Source organism: Rhincodon typus, chromosome 20 (assembly GCF_021869965.1).
Source record: "Rhincodon typus isolate 14 chromosome 20, sRhiTyp1.1, whole genome shotgun sequence".
Classification (NCBI taxonomy): domain Eukaryota; kingdom Metazoa; phylum Chordata; class Chondrichthyes; order Orectolobiformes; family Rhincodontidae; genus Rhincodon; species Rhincodon typus.
In genome coordinates this window covers 18,420,640-18,439,222 of record NC_063351.1, presented here as the reverse complement: position 1 = coordinate 18,439,222, position 18,583 = coordinate 18,420,640, and the positions used below count along the sequence as shown (strand labels likewise).

Below are 18,583 nucleotides of genomic sequence, written 5' to 3'. Positions count from 1 at the left end.
ATGGACATGTCGTCTGAGGAATGGGAGGGGGAGTTGAAAAGGTTTGCAACTGGGAGGTGCAGTTGTTTATTGCGAACCGAGCGTAGGTGTTCTGCAAAGCGGTCCCCAAGCCTCCGCTTGGTTTCCCCGAAGTAGAGGAGGCCACAATGGGAACAGCAGATGCAGTATACCACATTAGCAGATTTGCAGGTGAACATCTGCTTGATGTGGAAAGTCTTCTTGGGGCCTGGAATGGGGGTGAGGGGGGAGGTGTAGGGGCAGGTGTAGCACTTCCTGCGGTTGCAGGGAAAAGTGCCGGGTGTGGTGGGGCTGGAGGCCTTTTAACAAAAGTTTATTGGATAAAAGGAAAGAAAAGTAAACAAAGCTATGTATGTGACAATTTAGGAAGGACTTAACACAAACTGCAAAAACACAGTCAACCCTTTTCCCAGCAATACCTTTTACAGATAATCAATCCCAGTAAAGTACCACTCCTATCTTAACTTTAAGATTTCTTACTCAACTGACTTTTTCCAGTTGCTCCGACCCCACCACCAAAGACATTTTTCCCTCCTCACCCTTATCTGCTTTCCGGAGGGACCACTCTCTCCGGGATTCCCTTGTCCACGCCACACTCCCCTCCAGCCCCACCACACCTGGCACTTTTCCCTGCAACCACAGGAAGCGCTACACCTGCCCCTACACCTCCCCCCCTCACCCCCATCCCTGACCCCAAGAAGACTTTCCACATCAAGCAGATGTTCACCTGCACATCTGTTAATGTGGTATACAGCATCCGCTGTTCCCATTGTGGCCTCCTCTACATCGGGGAAACCAAGCGGAGGCTTGGGGACCGCTTTGCAGAACACCTACGCTCGGTTCGCACTAAACAACTGCAACTCGCAGTCATAAACCATTTCAACTCCCCCTCCCATTCCTCAGATGATATGTCCATCCTGGGCCTCCTGCAGTGCCACAACGATGCCACCCGAAGGCTGCAGGAACAGCAACTCATATTCCGTTTGGGAACCCTGCAGCCCAATGGTATCAATGTGGACTTCACAAGCTTCAAAATATTCCCTCCCCCTACCGCATCCCAAAACCAGCCCAGCTTGTCCCCGCCTCCCTAACCTGTCCTTCCTCCCACCTATACCCTCCTCCCACCTCAAGCCCCACCCCATCTCCTACCTACTAACCTCACCCCGCCCCCTTGACCTGTCCGTCCTCCCTGGACTGACCTATCTCCTCCCTAACTCCCCACCTACACTTACCTTTACTGGCTCCATCCCCGCCTCTTTGACCTGTCTGTTTCCTCTCCACCTATCTTCTCCTCTATCCATCTTCTATCCGCCTCCCCCTCTCTCCCTATTTATTTCAGAACCCTCTTCCCCTCCCCCATTTCTGAAGAAAGGTCTAGGCCCAAAACATCAGCCTTCTGCTCCTCTGATGCTGCTTGGCCTGCTGTGTTCATCCAGCTCTACACCTGGTTATCTCAGATTCTCCAGCATCTGCAGTTCCTACTATTTCTGCCTAACAAGATATCTGTATTGTTAATTGATTCAATGTTTTACACACTGAGTTAATGATATACAGAAACACAAATGGCTAGGTGCCACTCGTGGTTTGTTTTCAGTTTAGAAGAATCAGGCTTCAATTTAGTTCATCCGATCAGAAGGGCAGATTTTTAATGCGTAAACTATGCAGACTGTGAGAGTTAGTTTCTAGAATCTGAAGATTGTGAGAGTTCACAAAAGTCTCATGATTACTGGAACTGAAAGCAAAACTAGAATGATGTCTATAGAAAACTGGAAAAAGTCAGTTGAATAAGAAATCTTAAAGTTAAGATAGGAGTGGTACTTTACTGGGATTGATTATCTGTAAAAGGTATTGCTGAGAAAAGGGTTGACTGTTTTTGCAGTTTGTGTTAAGTCCTTCCTAAATTGTCACATACATAGCTTTGTCTACTTTTCTTTCTTTTTATCCAATAAACTTTTGTTAAAAGAACATTGACAGTCTTGTGTGAATACGTCCAGAGTCTATCCATAAAGGTACCTAGCTGCAAAACTAAAACATGATCTACCAAGCCAGGTTTCAGTCTGAGAGCAGACATGTTCAGTGTTACTGTCAGCTGAGATTATAGCATTAATTGCTGAGGGAGAAACATTTGAAGAACTGGCTCTGAGTTAGAAATGGGTGCTGCTGAGGCAGATCTAGCCCATAAAGGCAACCCAACTTGGAAGTAGCATTGTTGACATGCACAGCACTAATCCAGTAAGAAGGATCCAGACTGGTAATGGGTTCTTTAAGGTCTGATCAAAATGAATACAAGAAGACACGTGCTATTTGATATAAAGCAAATTTATCAGCTAAATCCATTATAGACATGCAAAATAATGAGTCAATCTATTAGCTTAAACTACTTTAGACATATTCAATAAGTGAGTCTCACTGCCTATCAGGAACTCCTGGCACTTGGGGCTGGATCTCAGTTTCCATGGCACCAGTCCGTGAACCCCAGCCTGAAGGTGAAAGATTCCCAGGAGCTGGGGTAAGTCCCTAATATGAATACTACTCTGAATCTGATACTATGTGCTGTATTGCCATCTCTGAATACTTTTCACAAGCATTCCTTTGTGCAAAAACAAGTCCAGGTATCTCTGTGTCCTTATACAACAACCTGTTCCTAATCCAGGGCAAAGTCATTGCAATTTTCTTCCAGTCAAAATAGCCTGTTTTTTTACAACAAGTCTGTTTATCACATATTTTTCTTCAATTGCTATTGCCATGTCCAATTAACCCTTAACGATTAACCCTTACTAGTCTGGTTTGGAGATATCATTTTTAAACCTAACAGTACAGTCAGTGAACAGCAGTGAGTCATTGTTAGAGTTAGAGTGAGTCGGAAACAATCTCCTTGTAGGAAAATTACTGCTGTTTGCTGTGAAGTTGGCTGATAGTCATTGACTCTATGCCACTGAAGTTCAGTAAGAGGTCCCAGGAACCATTTATCTGCATCATGCAATTAGGTCTCAGAATTATAAAATCCTTACAGTGTGGAAGCAGGCCATTTGGCCCATAATCGACCCTCCAAAGAGCATTCCACCCAAACCCAACTGTCTACCCTATAACCCTGCATTTTCCCTCACTAATCCACCTAACCTCGGTTCCCCTGAACACTATAGGCAATTTACCATGGCCAATCCACCTAACCTGCACATCTTTGGACTGTGGGAGGAAACCAAAGCACCCAGTGGAAACCCACGCAGACAGTCGCCCTAGGAAGGAATTGAACCTGGGTCCCTGGTGCTGCGAGGCAGCAGTGCTAATGATTGAGCCACCATGCCACCTGTTAGTGTTGGGGTTAGGGCTGAGGACAAGGCCCTGGAAACCATGGGAACTAACAAGAAGCATGTGAGTCATTAATTGTTCAGTGTAACTTAGACTGCAGGTGAATGAAGTCCAATAGCAATTTTGACTTAGTTTAGCTGGGCAAGATTAAAGCTCAGAAAAACCCCAAGGTACTACTAGTTTAGCAAAGCTAGCTATCTGGGAAGAAAAACTAGAATTATGCCCATGAGTAGGCACTGGAGTGCACTTTCCAGAATCCAGGGAACCGCAATCTCAGGAAGGATGAGTGAGCTACCTATAGCAACCTGCTACTTGTAACTGAAGCAATTTTTATTTACAGTAGTAAGTAAATAATCTTGTAACTTTCACTTACAAATAAAGGAATTAACACTTTTACCTTGTGCTGATCTAGATGTATTACTTAAGCATTTTTTTCTGTTTGCAGACTCTATACTGCAGCTATCTTGCAGATAAAAATAATTTCAGAGACTGCATCATGAGTCCTGGCGACCACAGGAGATCTAGTAACAATTATATTACTGGGATAATACATAACTAATTTAAAATGTTCTGAAAAATCTCTGAACATTTTTGAAGTTTATAATAAATGCTTTAAATTTGAGTAAACCATCCAAGTTACCATGTGCACTTTTAAAATTCAAACTAGTTGTGAACCTCTTTTAGAAACTGATAAGTAATGGTGAAAGGAAAAAGAGAAAAAACAGTATATTAATTTGTTTGTTAAATGTATATATTGCATATATCTCCAAAAATAACAATACAAAGTAGACTGGTCTAAAACCCCAAATATCATTGATTGCACATGAGATAATGTTATAGTTTATCTGTTCTGTTAGAAGTGGAATATTCACAAATGTCTCTTGTTTGAAGATGTGTAATACTGTGACTGTCTACTTGACATTCAGGAGGGAGATTATTTATGTAAATTGGAAATAACAGATTACCTGCAACTGAAACCTGCAGAGTAGTTGTGGGAAACATTTGGACTGACAAGTTATAAATAAATTGCTCATTGCTTTATTGCCTGAAATATGAGCTTTCTCAATACCTAAGTTCAGATATTTAATGTTCAATGATTCAAAGTGAAAATGCACTTCATATGTATTGAATAGATTTTAAGATTGCCTGGATGAGTGCAATTCCAGCAACACTCAAGAAGTTTGACACTATCCAGCACAAAACAGCCCGTTTGATTGGTACCACATATACAAGCACTCACTCCCTCCACCAATGAAACTCAGTAGCAGCAGTATGGGCCATTTACAAGATGCAATGCAGAAATTCACCAAAGATCCTTAGACAGCACCTTTTAAACCCATGATCACTTCTATCTAGAAGGACAAGGGCAGCAGATACATAGGAACACCACTAACTGCATGTTTCCCTCCAAGTCAATCACTATTCTGACTTGGAAATATATCATCGTTCCTTTAATGTTGTTGGGTCAAATCCTGGGATTTCTTCCCTGAGGGCATCATGATTCCTCTTACAACACATGGACTGTAGCAGTTCAAGAAGGCAGTTCACAGCAGCTTCCAAAGGACAACTAGAGGTAAACAATAAATGTTTGCCCAACAAGTGATGCCCATGTCCCACAAGTGAATATAAAAAAAATAGGGGCAATTTTATTAAATGTTGAATTAATGGCTCCATCCAGGTGTTTCTCCATTAGGCATTTATGTGTATAAACCAGACTTGTGTACTAAACAATCTATTGCACAGTACTTTGTGCGGCAATTGATATCCATGTTCTCTTTCATCTCATAAAGGAAAATAAATCTAACAGGATTCGTCACACCAAATCCTGTCATTGAACATTTAAGGTCGAGTCTAGAAAACATCACAATTCACTCTATCCCATTATTTCAACTGAAAGATCTTAAAAGCCATTCATACTACTAATTACATTTGGATTGCAATGACTATTGTTAATTAGGGAAGCACAGTAGCCACTTCACTTCTTTATTAACAAACTATTATTAAACAAATACGGCTTCACATTTTTCATGATATTGTGTGGCTTTACATCCAGTATTTTGACATTTCAAAAAGTATCACTATTGGACTATTAACCATGAACCTCTGAGGAATTTAGCTATTTATATTACAATTTCCAATTAGATCATTGCCTATGTTGGAACTATTTTAAAAATCCTGGGTTTGGGAACCACTGGCAACACCAGCATTTATTACCAAGCCCTAGTTGCCCTTGAGAATGTGATGATGGGCCTTCATGAAAAACTGCACTCCGTGTAGTGAAGGTACACCCACAATACTGATAGGTATGGATTTCTAAGATTTTCCAGTAATGACAAAGGACTGCTGATATATGTCCGAGTCAGCATCGTGTGTGACACGGAGGAAAATGTGGAAGTGATGCAATCGTAGTTGTAGATGACACAGGTCATCTCAAAGAAGACTTGGAGTGCTGCTGTAGTACATCCTGCCAATGGTACATATTGTAACCGTGACATCGGGATAGTGAAGGGAAACAATCTTTATATTTGCATTTGATGATTCACTTCAGAGAATGGTTTGTGCAACTGCTTATTGAGCCATAAAATATTTATTTCAAATGCCAGTATTTGTGCAATATTTGTGTTTTGTGTATTAATTCTTGATTAACTCCAAAAATTGCAGCGAGTCCACATAAGTCAAAACAATGAGAGATTTAAGGTTAGAGCTTGCTGTTAAAGTGTTATTTTTGCTTTTCTTCTGCTTTAGTTGTGTTAGCATTGCAGACAAATATTCATATTCCACCAAAGTTTTTGTTGGTAGCACTAGCTAAACCAGTGCCACGCCAAAATGATAGCCTCCTCTCTCTGCCAGTGTTTGTGCATTTCTTGTATGCATGTTCATGTGGTCATGTTGCCTGATTGATTATTTGCTTGTGTTTGTGCTTGTTTGTATGAGTGTCATTCTGTATTTGTGTTTCTAGTGCTAGCTGTGAGTATGAAGCAGGACACAAAGGAACATTCACTTATTAAAGATCTTCACCTTACACAACTGAGATGTTTATACATAAATATCCTCCAAAACATATCAATCTGCTGCTTCTTGACATTTGTGAGGGCAAAGGTGCCAAGGCTCAGAAATACTGTAAAAATTGGGTTATTGCAAGGAGATTGAAGTACAAGAGTAAGGAATTCTTTCTCCAATGATTCACAGCATTGGTGTGAAAATAGCTAACATGAACAAACTTCAATTTCTAACTAATGTATGTGGAATTTTAAAGATATTCAGAGAGACAAAATGGAAAAGGGTGTAGAGACATGCACAGACATTCCCACACCACCAGAGAGAAAAACAGAGGCATGTTTAGATGTCAAAAGACATCTGATGAGATCAATTTCAGATTGAAAAAAAAACTCATAATTTAGTATCAATTGCAATATTTGTAGGAGACAATCCAAAATTCCACAACCTTTATGCCAGAACATTGGGAAATTTAAGGCTAGAGCTTGTTCTCAAGGTCCTATTTATGTTTCTACTTCAGTTGCGTTGGCATCACAGACTAATATACTCTAACAACATTTCTATGAATAGCACTAGCTAAACTCACATAAATGGTAGCTCCCGTTTGTGTCAGTATTTGTGCATTTCTACATGTGTGCATGCTAATCTGGATGTTAGTCTGATTGCGTTTATTTGCTTAGGGTTGTGTTTGTGTGCTAGTTTGAGGGCTGTTATGTGTTTGTGTTTGCAGTGTTGGATGAGAAGGCACTAAAGGACACAGAATAACTCACACTTGCTAAAGATCTCTGATAATAAACAATTTAGATGAATATACAATAATATCCTGCACAGGATATCCACCAGTTGCATCTTGGTATTTGTGACAGCTATGGTGCCTAGGCTTATAAATACTGCAAAAGTTAAGGTTATTGAAGAAGATTAAAGAATGAAAATGAGGAATTCTTGCTTCAATAATAAAGATCATGGTGATAAACTGTCAATGTCAACTGAACAAACTTGAAATGTATGTGAAGTTCTACGGATGTTCTAAGAGAGGAGAGCAATAGGGGCAAAAGACATCGACACATATTCTCCTCTCCTCTCTGCTCAAGGGCAGAGAATGACAGGAGGTATTTGGTTTTCTGAAAGGCATTGAATTAGATCAAACTGAGATTAGAACATTAACTCTTAATTTGGTATCAACAGTACTGGTTGCAAGAGATTGTCCAAAATTCTGCAACAAGAATTTCCTATCATCAGTTCTGTCAAAACCTGCCTCTCGTGTTTGGGCAATCATCTGGTTTTCATGCATGGAGCTCCTGATGCCCACCAATGTCTGAATTAAGTACAAGGGAGGATTGGTAGAAATGAAGTTCCACAACCACAAGACACCAGTGGTTGTTAAGTAGAGGATGGTACTCTGCAAGCTGGCAACATGTATGGTCTGAAGATACAAGAAAATTGGCAAAGTAAAATCTAGCTCAGCATGAAGATGTTTTATAAGACAGATCCTAATGAAGACATAATTTTCCCACCAGTAATTAAGTGCAGCATCATTTATTTACATGCCACTGTTTAACGAAAGAAGAATGTTGACCCTCACCAGTGAATATCCAACAACTGGAGGCCCTTGACTCCACTCAAAGGCCACGTAGTGCATTATTCACATTCAATGGCATTGATGGAAAGTGAAAGGTTTAAGTTGGCGACCTCCTCCAAGCTAACAACATTAGACTCTTACCTCCACCTCCTACTCAAAGTCAGAGGTCACATGACACCAGGCTATAGTCCAACAGGTTTTTTTGAAATCACACAAGCTTTTGGAGTGCAGCCCCGTCGTCAAGAGCAGTGAGAGAGGAGAAGACACAGACACAGAGTTTATAGGCAGAGAGATCAAGGGCAGAGAGATCAAAAGATCATACAACTGGTGAGAGTGGAGTGTCAGATAATAAGTCTCTGCAAGTGACCAAGAGTGTTAGATGGTGAGTAGAGTATTTATAAAGTCAATGTCAGTGCTGTGCTAACATGGCAATCAGGCAGAGCGATAGCAATATACAAAAGGTGACATCTCAGGTCAGACACTGAATTGAGCTATGAGGCCTTATTCAGAATCTGTCTCAGAGTTTTAACATGGAATCAGGCTGGGTTTATTCCGAAAGCAGGTATTTATAAGATGCTACACTGACTGACTGTGACTACAAATTGTGTGTTTTTTGAACAAAATAGAATGCATCTGCAAATAAACAAACATCTTGGATGAAATGATTCACCACAGAGATTTGTGTGTGTGTGTGTGTGTGAGAGAGAGAGAGAGAAAGAGAGTGTATGTGTGTGTGCATGCATGCGCTTGAGAGAGTGTGTGAGAGTGTGAGAGTATATGTGTGTGAGAGAGTATGTTGGAGTGTGAGAGTGTGTATGTGTGTGTGACAGAGTGCAATAAGTAATTCAAAACTGTACTAACTAATTAAGGTAGACGGATCATAACAATTTATCAAGGTGATGCTGTCAAGATAGTAAAGTATGGAAGATTTTACAGACACAGAACAGTGTGGTGGGGCTACATGCAGTGCAACATTAACACAAGATCATGGTTGAGGCATTCACACATCTCCTGATGGCTTGAGCATACCTGTCAAGACCTGGGCAACAGCCCTCTGAAGGGATCCAATTCGACTCTGTTTTTCTTTGGTTGCTACACCACGGATCTCTCTGTCGACTATTCCAGTTTGTTGGTTGTCTCATTGGGCTCACTGCTGACTTCTTGGGGTTTGTGGAAGAATTCCCGGAGCCTCATTCGCCTGATGAATTCTTCTGGTCTGCCGTGAAACCAATGGGGTCCATTTTGGTGTTGGGGGATGCAGAAATTGAGCCCTTGGCTGAGAAGGTAGGTTCTTTACTCAGAGAGTAGTAAGGGCGTGGAATGCCCTGCCTGCAAAAATAGTAGACTCGCCCACTTTAAGGGCATTTAAGTGGTCATTGGATAAACATATGGATGATAATGGAATAGTTTAGGTTAGATGGGCTTCAGATTGGTTTCACAGGTCGGCGCAACATCGAGGGCCGAAGGGCCTGTACTGCGCTGTAATGTTCTATGTTCTAACTTCGATCTCGTCCAGTTGACGGGTGTGGTCAGATAAGTCGATGATGGATTTTTCCCTCTGGTGGTACCACCTTCAACTGTGGTACCAAGGGAGGCTTGGTTATTGCTGATGGTGATGCCAAGTTTCTCCAGTCTCTTGTTCTTGGTGTGCATGTAGGTGGTGTAGTTCCGTTTCCTTGTCTGTTTGGCAGTGTCATGTAACTGATCTGCTGTATCTTGAGTGCATGCTGAGAATATGGACTCTATCTTGATTTCAAGGTTATAGCGCTTGCTGTAGAGTTGGTGTGCGAGATGATTGAAGAGTTTGTGAGAGGTGTGGTGACAAAGTCTGTCAATGTAGTCTGAGTTGTAGGTCAACTTGAATGGGTTTGTGATCTGTAATCCTTTTGGATCTTCTCTGCTTTCTTGCACTTCTGCAGAAACTTGATGTCTGTGTCAATATGCACGATCTTCTTGGGAATCCTCTCCACTTTGAGCCAGCAGTTCATGGTGTTGATCGTAGCCATGATGTGGAGGTGCCGGAGTTGGACTGGGGTGGACAAAGTCAGAAGTCCAACAGGTTTATTTGGAATCAGACAGGCTTTCGGAGCGCAGCCCCTTTGTCAGGTGCAGTGAGAGAGCAGGGCACACAGACAGAGAATTTTTGGTCAGAGAGATCCAGAGATCATACAACCGGTGTGATGGCAGTGTCAGATAATAAGCCTCTGCAGGTGACCAAGAGTGTTAGATGGTGAGTAAAATATTTATAAAGTCAGTGTCAGTGCTGTGCTAACATGGCAATCAGGCAGAGCGATAGCAATATACAAAAGGTGACATCTCAGGTCAGACACTGAATTGAGCTATGAGGCCTTATTCAGAATCTGTCTCAGAGTTTTAACATGGAATCAGGCTGATTGTATTCCGAAAGCAGGAATTTATAATATGCCACACTGACTGACTGTGACTACAAATTGTGTGTTTTTTGAACAAAATGGAATGTATCTACAAAAAAACAAACATCTTGGATGAAATGATTCACTCCATAGATTTGTGTGTGTATGTCTGTGTGTGTGTGTCTGTGTGTGAGAGACTGTGTGAGAGTGTGTGTGTGAGAAAGTGTGTGATAGTGTGCGTGAGAGAGTGTGACAGTGTGAGTGTCTGTGTGTGTGAAAGAGTGTAAAAAGTAATTCAAAACTGTACAAACTAATTAAGGTAGAGAGGTCATAATGATTTATCAAGGTGATGCTGTCAAAACAGGAAAGTAAGTAAGATTTTACAGATACAGAACAACGTGGTAGCATCACCTGTAGCGCAACATGAACCCAAGATCATGGTTGAAGCCTTCAAGGATACAGAACTTGGCTATCCGCCTCTGCTTGGCAATTCTGTGTTGTTGTGTATATCTCGGAGTCTGCCTTGGAGGACGCTTACCCGAAGTTCGGAGCCTGAATGCCCTTGACCGTTGAAGCATTTCCCAACTGGGAGGGAACATTCCTGTCTGGTGATTATTGTGCAGTGTCCATTCATCCGTTGTCATAGCGTCTGTATGGTTTATAAACACTTTACTCGCCCTCTAACATTCTTGGTCACCTGCAGAGACTTATTACCTGACACTCCACTCACACCAGTTGTATGATCTTTTGATCTCTCTGCTCCTGATCTCTCTGCCTATAAACTCTCTGTCTGTGTCTTCTCCTCTCTCACTGTTGAAGGGGCTGTGCTTCGAAAGCTTGTGCGATTTCAACTAAACCTGTTGGACTATAACTTGGTGTCATGTGACTTTTGACTTTGTGCACTCCAGTCCAATGCCGGCAGCTCCACATCACCTCGTACTCACTTACTGGGATGGTAACGTCACGTGCAGCAAATCCCATAGCAGCAGTTTGAGGTTTCGGGGTGGTGGTGAGGATGTTGTTCTCATCTCCAGTATATGTTTCTGCAATGTGGGGCTCTCTTCTGAGCGTGTGAAGTCAAAGAATTCTGTGGCTTTTTGATACTGTAAGTTGCACATATATATCGTGAACCTGTATCCAGTTATATGCCTGTAGTTCAGTTATTGGTCAGTGGCTCACCATCTACTACTGAAGGACGATTGTATTACAATAATTCAGTGTTAGCCCTTATATCAGTATGCTAGCATTTCTGTTGTAGGTTGCATGGTCAAAGAGGTGTAATACAGCCATGTGTGGTATAAAATAGCTGTAAAGCACTTCTAAGGTCTTTGCAAACACTAGTACAGTATGCAACAATGAATACTTTGGAGCCTGTATATTTGAGCCAGCTTCCTGATGTGCATTATTATTGTGGATCATCTTTACAGTTTTCTTAAGATCTGTTATTTTCTTAAGAATCTGTCTATTAATACTGAAAGTACTAAAGGCAGTATTGAACCTGTGTGCTATTTTCTACATGGGAAAGGTGTACATGGGCTCAAGCAGGGAAACCCTCTTTACTTCCATCTTATACAGTAGCCCCTTCACTTTCATGTGTCAGTCTTCAACCTGATTTGTACATACAGCTGGTTTATAATGATTTAATTGCTTACAATACTCCATTAAAATGTTGATATGGGTGCCTAAACAGTTCAGCACATTCCTACTAATTCTGTTTCCTGCTTTCATGTTTGTTTTGCTATTCAGTGCTTTTTATGTTACCTATTCCTGTAGTCCACAAATATTTTGGCAACCAAAGTATCCATGATGTCACAGGTACTGTCCTGTCTTTAAGTGACGGCCTTTGTTTGACATTTCACATAGCTTTCCAAGAACATGTCCAGAACCAGGGGTCACAGTCCAGAGCCAGGGGTCATAGTCTGAGGATTTGAGGTAGACCATTTAGGATGGAAATGAGGTGAAATTTTTTCACCCAAAGAGTGGTGAGCCTGTGGAATTCATTACCGCAGTTGATGCCAAACATTGAATGTATTCAAGCAGTAGCTAGATATAGCACTCGGGGTGAATGGGATCAAAGATTATGGAGAGAAAGCAGATTTGAGCTATTGAGTTGGATGATGAGCCATGATCGTGAATGAATGGCGGAGCAGGCTAGAAGGGCTGAATGTCCCCTTCCTGCTCCTATCGTCTATGTTTCTATATTTCAAAGGATACTAGAACCCCAAATATTCCTCCCAGCACCCACTTCCTGGATTCCTGAAGTCTCTGGGCTGTTGAATTTTCAGAAATGCATATCAGATGTGTTAAAGATAAATTGACTGATCCTGCACTCCCAAGAAAGAGCCAACATAGGAGGATAATAGGGTTGTATCTATAGAACTGTACTTAGTTCAGAAACTACTGGATTGTTGTATTTGAGATTCTATTCCAGTGACAATAGAGTGCTTGAATCAGTAAATGCAATAACAGTCAGCAACAGGGAGAAACGGGGAACTACTAATGTAGAGGTCTGGAATAATATGCCTAAGACCCAATTCAAATCCTACCACAACACTTGGGAAAATAAATGAATTAGCAAAGGAGGATTAATCTCAATAACAGTGAGCATGGAACTACCAGATTAATGTGAAAGCCCATCTAATTCATAAAATCTTCTCCCCTTACCTGGTCTTTCTGATGTGTGACATTTTTTTTGTCCTCTGAAATGGTCCAACAAGCCACTCAATTGTTTCAGACTACTACAGAAAAGTCAAATAACACTGCAATATTGCACTTGAAGCAGGCACAAAAATAGGTAAACATCGGTAGTATTTGGTCATGATGATCCGAGTGTGCAGGAGAAAGGACATGGTAACTATGACATACAAGGTGTCCCTACTGAATTGTACGGGCTTTCAAAATTAGTAGGATTGCTTTCAGGTGAAACCTAATACTGTAGACCTATTGAGGAACTACTTGCTTCCTTGGACTAAGCATTGGAAGATATTTTGAATAAATCTGTTCAGAGATGTTATTACACTCCTCTGGAGCAGGTGGGAGTTGAACCCAGGCCTCCTGACTTAGAAGTAGAGACAATATCACTGCACCACAAGATCCCCAACATAGCATTAGAAAATATCCTGGGTTGATTGAACTCACCTGCCATTTATCTTCAGATTAATTTTTATGCTTTATGCAGCATCAACATAAATGAACATATTAATCAATAAGAAACAACCACAAAACAGTATTCATCTAAAACCATACTTGGAAAAAAATAGAGTGAAGGATGATTTATTACTAAATCATTAGTTTCGACATCTAATCTTAAGCTATTTTCATGGATGAACAAATTATGAAATGTTGGTGATGCAGGAATGAAAGCAATGTGTTTATTCTGATAATTTAGTCAGTGTAATGAGGTTGCAGAATAAACAGAATGAAGATCTGTTGAACAAAACTTCTGACCTTATGTAGAGTGATTAGTGAACTCTCAATTGGCCAAATCATAAATGCTGGTAAATTACACAGGTGAAGTTACACAGCTGGAATATAGCGTCTAATGAATTTTCAAAATCAGGTAAATTCAATAATTCCAGTCTTGAGGCGAGTTCAATGGAGGCATAAGTCAAAGGAATAATATTGCTGTCCTACTTTCTGACTGCACAACCCTTTGAATATGGCTGAATTTTCAAAGCATGGGGTAACTGAATTACAATGTTAATACTTATATTGTACATGGAATCATTCACTAAACACTAACTTATTAAATAATTAAAAATGTTTTAAAAAAAAAATTTGCTACAACAATGCACTTACAATTTCACTCTACTTAAGTGCCCAGAGGAAATATTTTCCTTAAATGCTACCAGGCTTGATTTACTTGTTGTTGAGAGCAATACCAATTCTGGTCAGACTTTGAACGTTGTCTTTGTGTCTACGTGGATTTCCTTTGGGTGCTCTGGTTTCCTCCCGCTGTCCAAAGATGTACAGTTTAGGTGGATCGGCCATGTTAAATAGAACAAATAGTGCAAGCCATGGGAAATATGAGGTTACAGGGATAGGGCTGGGGAGGTGGTGGTGTGCCTGGGTGAGATACTCTTTGGAGGACTGGTGTGGACTCGATGGGCCAAATGGCCTGTCTCCACACTTTAGGGACTCTATGAATCTATAATGTAAAGGTTGTGTGTAATATTTTCTGCATTGAGACTTCCTGTAATTAGAATGTGATGTGAAGTCATTTCTAAAGAATAACTATTAACATAACTTTATATATAAACAGCATTAGATGGCATATTTTTCTAAATTACTACAAAGCAAATATTGTTGTTCTAATGTTAAACATTACTAAACACTTTATTGAGCTGCAACACCACCTCCAATTCCAAGTATTTTATTTGAATAGTTTTAAATATGTGTTGACTCTGGATGCTTGTTATTGTATGTAACTGTGCTATATGTCTTCCAGGTATTCTGGAGAACTCAAAGATCACTCCTATATTATTGCACTTTTTACAACTTGCTTCATTATGCCCTTATTGCTTATATTTGTATCTTATGGAAAACTGATGAGGCGACTAAGGAAGGTAAGTTCCTGTTCATAGATTATTCCACTCTTCTGTATAATCTCTAGAATCTCAGTTTAAACACTACTTTATTAGAGAAGTATTATTAGCTTAATGATCTATTGCTCTTGAGCCACTTACTGTAAAGCTGTAAAACATGTTGTTTCATAATTTAATGTCAGTTTTCTTTGGCATACTTTACTTAATACTGGCAGCAGTTTACAGTTTCGTGTTGAGAGCTAAATTCAACTGCGCAATACAATGAGTTTTATAGGTAGTTACAGCCGTTTCACAGCTACAAAGTCTTGTATTCTGCATTCACAATGTTCTATATTTAGATTGGAAAGGAAAAAGCAAGTTTTTGAAAGCATTCATGTAATAAAAACTAACTTTTAAAATTGTTTGCTTCTCAAATTGGTGTGACTAAAAATAGGCAGATATTTATGACACAGCAGTTCCTATACTGTATAATGCAGCTGACCTGTAATATTTTCTTGCTATAGGTAGCAAATACTCAAGGGAAGTTGGGAGCTGCAAGAAAACCTGAAAAGCAAGTCACCAGGATGGTTATTGTCATGATAGTGGCATTTCTCTTCTGCTGGTCCCCATACTCAGTTTTCTCCATAATGGTGACTATTTGTCCAACCATTGAGTTAGATCCAAGGTTAGCAGCAATACCAGCCTTCTTCGCAAAAACTGCAACCGTTTATAATCCAATCATTTACGTGTTCATGAATGGACAGGTATATTTTTATTATTTAATTCTAATTTATAATGTAGCAATGAAAATGTTGAAATTTATTGATGATAATAGCCTACGTAGATAGCAATGACAAGCTGATATACAGATTCGCAAATTGTATTGATTGAACTGCTCTGCAATGATTGCATTAGTTGGCATAAATGTTAAACATATTTTGCCAATTCAGCAGAAAAATCAGATTAATCTTTGCAGTGCAATGTTTTCACAATTGTCACATGTCACCATACTGCTGATCAAAACTAGTGAAACACATTTAGGCTAAATAATCTGATCTCCAGATCATTAGAAACTGGACATATAACTGAATGATGTATATCAGAACCCAGCAGACAGCCTGGGAAGTTTAAACTTGACGGGCAATTCCCCTTCTTCCTGTGACTCTCCATTGATGTCTTTGGCTCAGAGTTAGGGTTATATATCTTGGACCAACGGACTTACCTGGCTTGTTGCCCAGGAAATGTCAAACAAGTTAAAATCTAGTCTAACAACTGAGTTGGTGTACAACTGATCTCCCTTATCACCTCCACGACTATCCCTGAATCTTGACCTGGCCAAACCTCTACCCCCACTGACCTGGCTACTCCCTGACCACCCCTCCTGATCCCACAACACTTCCTGCCTGAGTACACACTTTCCCACCCCAGCCACCTACTCATTCATTCACACCCACATTCAGATTAGACACTTTAACTATCCCAGTCAGCAGTTAGTGCTGTTTAAAGGGCATACACCATATCCCTCTAAGTCTACTCTGATAGAACTCCAAGGGATGCTGTTCTGCACATTTTTTTTTGATATCCAGGATCAAAAAATCCCAGGAGAAATGTGCAGCAGTGCAGGTCAGAGGTATGTTTAAACAGAGTGACAATTGGACCATCATTGTTGCTAAATGTAAGATCCCGGTTATTAGTAATATAAATTAAATTCATGAAAGTATTAAGTCCAATTAGACAAATAGTCAAATAAAACAAACAAAAAACTACATTTCCAAAGTGCGATTTGTAATCAATTATTTCTAAAAATGGACATGAATCAGTGCATATGGCAATTGACAGTATTTGCTCAATATTGAAGTAGATTAATTTATTAATTTAGTTTTGCTTCCATGAGAAAAAAAATACTAGATAGGCTTGAATGTCTTCAGCAGAACTCACTCAGTCATGTACTTTATAGTGTAGCTGCTAATGTTGCTCAAAGTTAATTGAGCAATGTATATCCAATCCTTTAATTCCAGATGATGCCTTATGCTAATATTCATGTTTTTACATGAAAATATGGAGATTAGCACTGGTAGACCATGCCAAGATTAGGTGAAGGTGCTGCTCAACTTCCATGGTGGACTTCTGAATTTCCAGTGGTGCCACAGATCTAAATTGTGCACCTTATGCATCATTTTAGGATATGTCAAGTCACTTAAGTACAAACATACACAGTCTCTGTAGACAGCAAATCCTACTGAGTTGACTGAGATAATCTTTTTCATCTCTGAGTTTACAGTAAAAGAGCAGCACAAATTTGTTCATATAGTACTACTCCTAACAGTACCACAAATTATGCCAATTTCTCCTGGACGCCAGCTATGTCTTGAATAATATCAATGAAGAAAGCTGCCTGGACTGTGTGGGTTCCAAGCTCCGGTGCTGCCTGTCCCCAGGACTTGAGATTCACTATGTGAAATGCATGAAGAAGTGCTTTCCCCCGGCAAGCAATGCAGTTGTACACCTTCTCCAAAGGCACATGATGCATGATACCTCAGATCTGAAAGTAGATGTCATCAAATGTACTATTCAGCATTATTGTGCTTCAGGTGTTGTATTGCCACTTTGCAGTAATGTTTAAATAAAACTGAGAAAATCTTCCAATTATACGGAATTGCAAAGTAAAATTGGGATTGCCAGCAAAAAGATTTAGGTTGCTAGAAACTGAAGCTTTGTAAATGGTACTTATGAAAATTCACATTCATTGTATTTTGTTGTATTTTGCTTGCTTTTAATGGCAGATAAAATAAAATGTAGGCAGTTTGAAAAAAAATGTATTTTCTAAGAGTTAAATTTCTAGGATTCAATTAATACCGCAAGATATTGAAATATGAAACACAATTTTGCAAAATTAGAAGCTATAATCCAACAATCATGTGATGGATGATACATTATAGCAAGCATAATTGCAACCTTAACTTTTCATATTAAGTTTAACTATAAAGGAACACAATCAAGCTGTTTGAGATCTGAGAGGGAGAAAAATTTGAGACATTTTATTTAAAGATGAAATCCAGAATGAAATACTCATTGATATTTTTGTTAGAATATTTAATTTATAAACATTTTACTTATTTGTATCCAGTTTAGGAAATGTCTCCTTCAAATGTTCAGCCTCAGTGAACCCGAAATCAACCCAACAGCAGAGCATGCAATGCAAGCAAGTAACAATAATGAGAGAGAAATGTCCACCATTGCAACACGGATGACTTCTTACTGCAATACAGCAATGAAACCCAAAGAAGGAAACAAACATGACAACTTTGCTCAGCTGCCAATTCCTGAGAATGAAGCTTACCTACTGTAAATACAAAGGAAATGTAACATTCTATATCTAGTTAGAGTATTCAATCATTACACATTGTGACCATATGAAAATTGGTGTGAATTGAATGCAAACTGGGAGCTTTCAATATTCTTTTCTATTTCACTGACCATGGAAATAGTGAGCCTCAGATAAATGATTGAATGATCATGCTCAAGAATAACACCTAAATATGCCATTGGCTATATCATAGAGAATTGTGTCAAATTTAGTTTGTAAATCACAAATTCAAATGGAGATGTAATTCACAACAGATTTGGAGTTATTTGACTGAATTGATTACTTGTATATTATACAAGCAAGTATGTTCCAAATCAGTGACTATGATTTGTAAATCTTCTCAGTTTTGAAAATAGTGATTTTTTTTAAAAAAAAATTACTAATGGGAGGTCTCTGGCTGACCAGCATTTATTTCCCA

General features: G+C 39.6%; 1 protein-coding gene across 1 annotated transcript in view; it reads left to right on the top strand.

The window, feature by feature from the left end:
* Positions 1–18,323, top strand: part of valopa (vertebrate ancient long opsin a) — a 47,072-nt gene extending 28,749 nt beyond the window's left edge. Inside the window, exons 4-7 of the mRNA XM_048609175.1 lie at positions 2,439–2,527; positions 14,723–14,840; positions 15,323–15,562; positions 17,926–18,323. Coding sequence (XP_048465132.1) covers positions 2,439–2,527; positions 14,723–14,840; positions 15,323–15,562; positions 17,926–18,147 — 669 coding nt within the window. The 3' untranslated portion in view covers positions 18,148–18,323. The remainder of the gene's footprint in view (positions 1–2,438; positions 2,528–14,722; positions 14,841–15,322; positions 15,563–17,925) is intronic.
* The last annotated feature ends 260 nt before the right edge of the window (positions 18,324–18,583 follow it).